Source organism: Lygodium microphyllum, chromosome 1 (assembly GCF_053477565.2).
Source record: "Lygodium microphyllum isolate KBCC chromosome 1, Lygodium_microphyllum_v1.1.10, whole genome shotgun sequence".
In the NCBI taxonomy this organism is placed as follows: Eukaryota; Viridiplantae; Streptophyta; class Polypodiopsida; order Schizaeales; family Lygodiaceae; genus Lygodium; species Lygodium microphyllum.
The window spans coordinates 32,423,039-32,430,921 of record NC_141135.1 but is presented as its reverse complement, the minus strand read 5'-3'; the positions used below and the strand labels follow the sequence as shown (position 1 = coordinate 32,430,921).

The 7,883-nt window shown below is 40.6% G+C and overlaps 1 protein-coding gene across 1 annotated transcript; it reads left to right on the top strand.

Moving 5' to 3' along the window:
- Nucleotides 1–3,654: 3,654 nt before the first annotated feature.
- Nucleotides 3,655–7,440, top strand: LOC148040974 (uncharacterized). Its single transcript, XM_087675274.1, has 2 exons — nucleotides 3,655–4,002; nucleotides 4,225–7,440. The coding sequence occupies exons 1-2, from the start codon at nucleotides 3,724–3,726 to the stop codon at nucleotides 6,874–6,876; spliced, it is 2,931 nt and encodes a 976-aa protein (XP_087531400.1). The 5' UTR covers nucleotides 3,655–3,723; the 3' UTR covers nucleotides 6,877–7,440.
- The last annotated feature ends 443 nt before the right edge of the window (nucleotides 7,441–7,883 follow it).

The window sequence follows — 7,883 nt, the reverse complement described above, 5'->3', positions numbered from 1 at the left end:
GGCTCGGCCCTCTCTCCTTGTGCGCTTGGCAACGCAACTGGTGGCCAATGCTTGCTACATAAATAATAAGGGTAATAGGTATTATACCTTCAGGCTTCTATTGTGCCATCATCGAAATTTGAAGTTCCTATTGTAATGCATTTTGTAACATGAGGTGTTAAATGTTTACTTCTAGCAATTAAGTGGATTGGTCGCTGTGGATATCTAGTCATATGCAAATGAAAAAAATCTATTCTGCTTGCAAATCTTGCATGTATTAGAATCGAGATGTTGAGATGAAAGAAGCCAAGTTGCACATCTGACATCATCCCATATCCTTTTATCGCTTGTGCCTTAGTAACTATTTCATAGATCTATATTGAAAAAATGAGTCGTGAGCATTGCGTAACATGCTCCTTGGGCATCTAAGCTTTGCATCATGTTCGCAACTAGAGAATAAGAGATATGATCAATCTATAAGTGATCTGAATGCTTTTGATAATTTATCTTTAATTATTGTCCTTATGATGTCTATTTATAAGTGTGGGTCTATGCATGTCGATGCTCGCATTATCAAAACCTTCATCTCTCATAATACCTCAAAGTCTCCTTGCCATACTATTAAACACCTCCGTTCCTATAATAGATCAATCCATGGTGCAACAAAATCATAGATTTTTTTGCTATGTGAGCACCAAAATCAAAAATATCTTTTGGCTCTTGGGCTCTCTTTGCTTGTGACCTACTTGGCCTCGGGAAATCTCAGCATTGAAATCATTGTAGCAGCTACCCTTCTTACCTACATTTAGTGATTAAAATTTACAAGTAAATCTCTTACTATGTTTTTTTCATTTCAAAGGATAAGAAAATGTTATAAGCATTCATTTTTTATGTACTATTATCATTTATGCTTGTTCAATGTGAGGTAGTAAGTGTTACTTTATATCTTTTTATATATATATTGCTCTAAATTAAATTGTAAATATCATAATAGTTTGCTCCTTTATATAATTTGAAATAAAAACCTTGTATCAATAGCTTTGAATTGTGTGGTTACAAGTTTTGTTAATATATAAGAAATGAGTCATGTGTACAAGTGTCGCATTTGTGTAACTTGCACATATCTAGTTAGTAGACTTATGAATAAATCCACATTAGTTTAAGTTTTGATTAAAATTTCATTCAAGGATGGGAAGGCCAAGGAAGAACTAGTGCCAACAATTGCTTGAGTAATCAGGCATCACACTTCCAATTGTGCAGCTTATAGAAAATGAAAATAGAAATTCTTGTATTTTGAATGGAAAGAAAAGAATATATGTTCGTAGCTATGTGTTTTCATGGAAGTTATTATATCCTTGGTCATACTCTATCTTAGATGAAGCAAGCAAGGAAAGAGTTAAATGCTCCATTTGTACTGCATTTTGCATGCCCAATTCTTTTGAAGAAAAAGGGAGTACAACTATTCAATTACAGGCTTTGGCTATACATAATGCATCAGAGTCACATAAGCTAGCGATTCAATGTAAGAAATTCATGGCTGGTGAACTAGTGAAGCACATGGAAAAACATATGGAGCTTATGGTTGATAATAAGAAATGTATAATTATTAGTGTTGTTGAGATCATGTATAGGGTTTCTTTAAAAGACATGTCTCTAGAAGCATTCGAAGATGAATGCATGTTTCACATGTATATGAAAACTCCAAGTATACTCCTCACTTGTGAGTATTCAACATACACTAATTCAACTTCATGAAAAGATTTTCTCTTAGCTATGTATATGGTTTATTGGGAAAAACTAAAGGAGGAGATAGGACGTAGTCTGTTGTTCTTTCTATCCTTGTGGATGAAAGTACTAATAGGAGGTTTGAAAAGCACCTCATTCTCTACATTACATACTTAAAAAATGGTGGTGTAGGCTCTCATGCAACCTCCTTTGTAAAGTTGATTGGTGTTGATGATGGCAAGGCTCTAAGCATGTATGAAGGCATCTTAAAAGTGTTGCAACATCTAGATCTTCCACTTTGTAAAATGGTTGCTATGGGTTTTGATCGTGCTGCGGAGGGTGTTGTACATCAACACATCTTGCAACTTACTTCTGTAGTGGGTAAAGAAGTGATTACTATTGAGGAATGCAAATGGTTAGCAAAGGCATTTGTGCAAAGATTGATCTCTAACTTGGTGAGAGGTTTTAGGATTGTCACTTACTTAATGTAACAAAGTTTTCCCCTAAAAACTATTCTAGGGATCCACAAATTCGAGGTTAGGTAGTTCGACAATATTTCTCTCAGCTTTATGAAAAATTTGGCAAAGGAGAGAGACCTTTGATTCACTCTAAATAATGTGAAGGTGAGTTGCAAATATTTGTTTTATATCGCTTTGAGTCTTATCCTTTAACAAGACTCCTTGAAGCTTGGGGACAATGTGGTGCCGAAATAGAATGGATGTAGATGTTTCTAGCTTTATATAAGTTGTGGCAGACTGTGGTGGTGCTTCCTGCAAGTTCAGTAGCTTGTGAAAAGGTTTTTCAAAACAAAATTGGATTAAAAGTGATGAGAGATTGTATTTGTCTCTCAATACTTTAGATCTGCTCATGTTCTTGTCTCTTTCTGCTCGAAAGAATATGGAAGAAGTAGATTGGGATTTGATTTTTGAGGTTTGGAAAAATATGAAGATAAGACGCACCCAAGCTTTTGAGCATTCATAGGAAGTATACCAACATCACTAGCTTTTAATAATTAGACTTTAACATTTTGGTGGCAGCCGCCTAATTATATAAAATCAAATGTATTTATCCTCTCCTTTTGGTCCTACTTGTAAGAAATTTCAAGAAGATTTTGGTCTCAATACTCACTCTCTTTTTGTAAGCTGATGAAGCGTTTGTGTCATGATGTTAAGGATAATAATTTCTCCCTTTTTTACATGCTTGAGCTTTTGGTTGCATAGTGTGTCTTGTTTCTATTTGGCATTTATTTTTCATTATATAAGACATTAAAAACTGTTTTTGCTTCAATGTAATATTTGATAGTTAATTCAGTTTTTGTAATGTTTGATTGCACATATAATCCAATTGTAAATCTAGTTTGCTCTATCTTTAACATGTTAGATTGGTTGTTTTCTTCCATACTCCTTAAGTATAGATGTTTGATCCATTTTTTCTTAAAACACGCTATGAAAATATCTTTATTTTCAATTAAAATATGTTATTTACTTTTGACTCTTCAAAATATACTAGCTGAATATGGCTATGTACTTTACTTTTTTAAAAAGATGTTTGCTTTCAATATGATTATTTACATGTCCTAAACTTTGAATACATGTTGTGGAATGCTTTTAGTTGACATGGATTCATAATTATATAAATAATAGAGAGAATTTTAAGTGAAATATGCTTTAAAAAACAATACTTCATTTAAGAAATGCGCCTGAAAAACATACCTATCTTATGAAAGTTAATCTTCATTTTTACCTATCTTTTTAAGAAGGACAAGCGCGTTTTTTACCTCAAAAAGGAAAGATGTCGTGCCCTTGAAATTTGAGGGCTGGTGGGAAAAGCTGCCGTCTCTCCAACCACCCGGAAGAAAAACAATGAGATTGACTCAGCTGGAGGCTTGACTTGCGCGTACTTCCCCAACCTGGGGCGACTAACCGAGCTAGAGACACACGCGCACACACACACACCCTCTCTCTCTCGCTCGCTGTGTCACAGGAAAACCAGTTACACGAATTTTTTGGATGTCCATCCATGGTGCTTTCAACACCCTTGAGCCCATCAATTGCTTCTCTTACGTACTTAATTTTGATCCCTTTCATCGTCGACGCGCCAATTAGTGCCTTTTCCCTTCGACAAATCTTCCCACAGCCAGTGCTGCTCAATCCAAGCTTTGAAGATTACTGCAACAATGGCACCGGATTCTTCTTTGCCCCCGATCCGTCCCTGTATCAAGACGCCGGCCTCAGGAACATCTCTGACTCAAACTCTGTCGCCTTGATGAAATGGAACGTCACCGGGTTGGGATTGCAGGTCGTGGTTTTGAATTTGTAATATGGACCCTGATTTTATGCGACCCAGCCTTTGTGATGAATGTGTGTACGCTGTGAGAGTGCAAACTGTGTGATGTTCACAATTGCATGTGACATGAAAGGGCTTTCAAAGCGTGTTTATGATCCTGGTTGCCACGATCACCCATCAGATGAAGAATTCAAGTTTAGTGCATGGCTCATTTTGATCAATGCGTGGGTGCAGGTTGTGTCTGGTGGTGCCTCTGATGGGAATTGCTATCTCTCTCCTTTCTGGGCTCGAGAGGCTGGTGGAGTGGATCAAACATTGTCAACAGCCCCTAACGCATCGTATCGTGTCAGGTTTGACATGATGATCTACGCAGTAGTCTGTGGAGACTCTTTCCCAGGGATTATCTCCATTGAAGTCTCGGCCGGAGGTCAAAACGCAACAAAGTTCTTGGGCTCTGCTACTGGCCCATGGTCTTCGTCGGTGTATCAGTTCACAGCAGGCTCTTATGAAACTCAGTTCTCTATCAGTGGGAGTGAAGGCAGCTGTGGGATTGGAGTCGACAACCTGCGTGTAGAATTAGTAAGGGCTTCCTCTAGTAATCTGATCTCCAATGGCGGTTTTGAGTCCGCAAAGGATGTCCCAGATGATCCTGGATCTAGTGGATTTCAGCTTCAACCAGGAAGCCAAGGGTTGTTGCCATGGATGGTAACAGGAAACGGGGTGACATGTTTTGGGTCATCATTTTTCCCACCGACTGAAGGACAGAGATTGATCTGGCTTGCCACACAGACTAGCCTTACCCAAGACCCGGGTGGGCTTAAACAGACAATGGCCACTCTCGCTAATGTAACTTACCACATTAGTTTTGATGCTGCATGCCAATGCAACCCCGGCAGCGGTGTTAAGACACCTTACTGCCAGCTTGAGGTTGAAGTGGGTTCGGACAAGTCTAATTTGACTTTCACTCTGCTAGCTGAGAATCACACTGCTGGGAATCCGGGATGGAGTCGGAGAGTTGTAGAGTTTTTGGCCATATCAAATCAAACAACCGTGAGTTTCCAAGATGCAATACCAAGTCAGAACATCTACATTGCCCAATACAACGCTTGTGCTCCATACTTGGACAATGTGATGGTGAGCATTCCAGCACAGCAAGCATTGCTAAGATTAAAAATTGGTCTCGGGTCTCCAGCAGGGTTATTAAGCTGGAACGAGCTCTCAGAGCCTTGTCTCATTCCTCCCTCGAGTAATAGATCATGGGCTGGTGTGACTTGCATGGGAATGGAAGTGACGGGGCTTGACCTTTCTGGATTCGGTCTTTCCGGAGAAATCCCATTTGAGCTCTTTGCTCTCTACCCGAGCCTTGAAAGCTTGAATTTGAGTAACAATTCCATAGGTGGTTCAATTCCTTCTTTCTTAGGGAACATGCTAAAGCTTCTCACACTTAACCTTAGCAATAATTCATTGCAAGGAGCTATTCCTGCTGAGCTTGGAAGCCTTCTTCTTCAAGAGTTAGAGCTGCAGGGTAACCGGCTCCATGGTGCGATTCCAAACACTCTTGCACTACCTAGCCTGAAGGTTATGAATTTGCAGGGTAATAACTTGTCTGGTTCAGTTCCCCAAGGCATATCTTTGCTCAGAGAAAGTGGCACCATTCTTATATTTATTCCTGGAAATGACAATCTCTGCAGTCAGAGTACAAAGGACCTCTTAAAGAGCTGTAATCCGTCTGTGCCAAGCTCCCAATCATCCAAAGGACGGAATATTTTGCCAGGTGCTCTTGGTGGAGCTGCTGCAGGGGTACTACTTTTGCTGATGATGATGACGCTAATAATGTGGCGCTTCAGGAGGTCTAAGATCGGACAGCAGAAGATAGATCTAAAACTTGATACATGCCAAGCTTTCTCTCTACAGGAGTTGGAAGAAGCAACATTGGGATTCACTGTGATATTGGGCAAAGGAGGATATGGAACGGTATATAAAGCAGAGCTTAAAGGTGGGAGAGCGGCAGCTGTGAAAAGGCTAAACCATATATCCAGGCAAGGTCCCCAAGAGTTTATTGCTGAGGTGGAGCTTCTCTCGCGTCTTCATCATGCAAATCTAGTCAGTCTTTTGGGTTATTGCATCGAGCATAGGGAACATATATTGGTCTACGAGTTCATGCCCAAAGGCAGTCTGTATGAGATTCTCCACAACCCAGCTTCCAGGCAGCCCATAGCATGGAAGGACAGGGTGAAGATTGCGTTGCACATAGCCTTTGGGATCGAGTATCTGCACTATTTTGCGAGTCCCGGCTTAGTGCACCGTGACATTAAATCTGCCAATATTTTGCTAGACGAGAGGAACAATGCAAAAGTTGCAGATTTTGGGCTGTGCAAGGAGGCACCATTAGGGGCAGAGGAGGCACAGACAACAACAGTGAAGGGGTCATTCGGGTATCTGGATCCAGCTTATGTGAAGACAAACAGGCTGTCGAGCAAGAGTGATGTTTTCAGCTACGGGGTGATACTTCTAGAGCTGATCACAGGGAGGAGGGCCGTAACGGAAGGGGAGTTACTGACCGAGTGGTGCAGTCAGTTTTGTGGGCTGGATGTGAGCTTGATGCTGGATCCAGGACTGGCTAGGAATTATGTGGAGGACGAATTGGTATTGATGGCGAGCGTTGCTTGGGAGTGTGTGATGGAGGACCGTGAGCTGCGCCCAAACATGAGGTCGGTCGTGCATCGATTGTGCGAGGGCTTACCGAGTCTTCTGGTGCAACCTTCATCAAGCACTCCTGAGGAGATACTCCGTTCTGACGACTCATACAAGGAGGACGCGCGGGTAACCGACCCACTTGAGGAAGACGAGGTGGATGATGACTGTTCTGTGCTGTGGCCTCGTTGAGGGGAATATGTTCCCTCTGTTTATCAGAAATGTAGGGGTTTCACGACTTAATCCTATAGCTTTCACAAGGAAACTCCACCGATCCTATATCATGAGCAAGAATGAAGGACAGGGTCTCAAGAAGAGGAAGAGAATCAAATGAAATTCCCATGGGTTCTCGGTCTAGGTTCAATCCTTGAAAAACGGGTGTCCTATGTGCCACTTCTACAATGTTTTTTTTTGGTTGGTAATGCATGACATTGAATTATAAAAAAGGTAAGTAATTTCAACATCTTGAAGATGTGATGAGAACTACTGAACAACAAGCTATTTCTTTTAAAGCAGATGTATTTGATAGTCATCTCGCACAGAAGACTAATTAGCCACCAAGTATTATCATCCAGCCCAACTTCATCTGCCAAAAAAGGCACCACCATACCAAAGTTGTGATTGAGCTTAGCTTCCATGTGCCACCTCTTGACAATTTTCCACAAACACTACATGTAGACAATCTCGAAACAAGTGTTTTTCTATCTTTTCAGCACATCTACAGAACGAGCATAATGGCAAGACTGATTCTCTTTGTCAACCTAGTCCAAAGAGGCATTTCCTTCAAAAGCAAACACCAACACAATACATTGATCCTGAATGAGGATGTCATTTTTCAGAGCCTCTTGGTTCTTCTCTTCCACATAGACAGCTTCGCCATAGGAAAATATTTTTTCAACTTATGATGCATATCCATCAGGATTGTAGGGGATGGAACTCTGAAGTCTCGAGCTGAGATGCAATGCCACTACTGTTTGCAAGAAGGGTTGGTCCGGATGCTTCAAGATAGGATCATCCAATCTAACTGGAGCATTGTAAATAGCCATTGAACTTCACATTCAATGAGCCTAAATCACTCAAGTAGTTGATCAAAAGCTTGCCATTGAGACTGTTGGAAATCCCAAATATCTACCCATATTGCAAGCCCCTAGTTGAATATTTCCTTAAACAACTAAGGATTTCGATGGACATGAGCCACC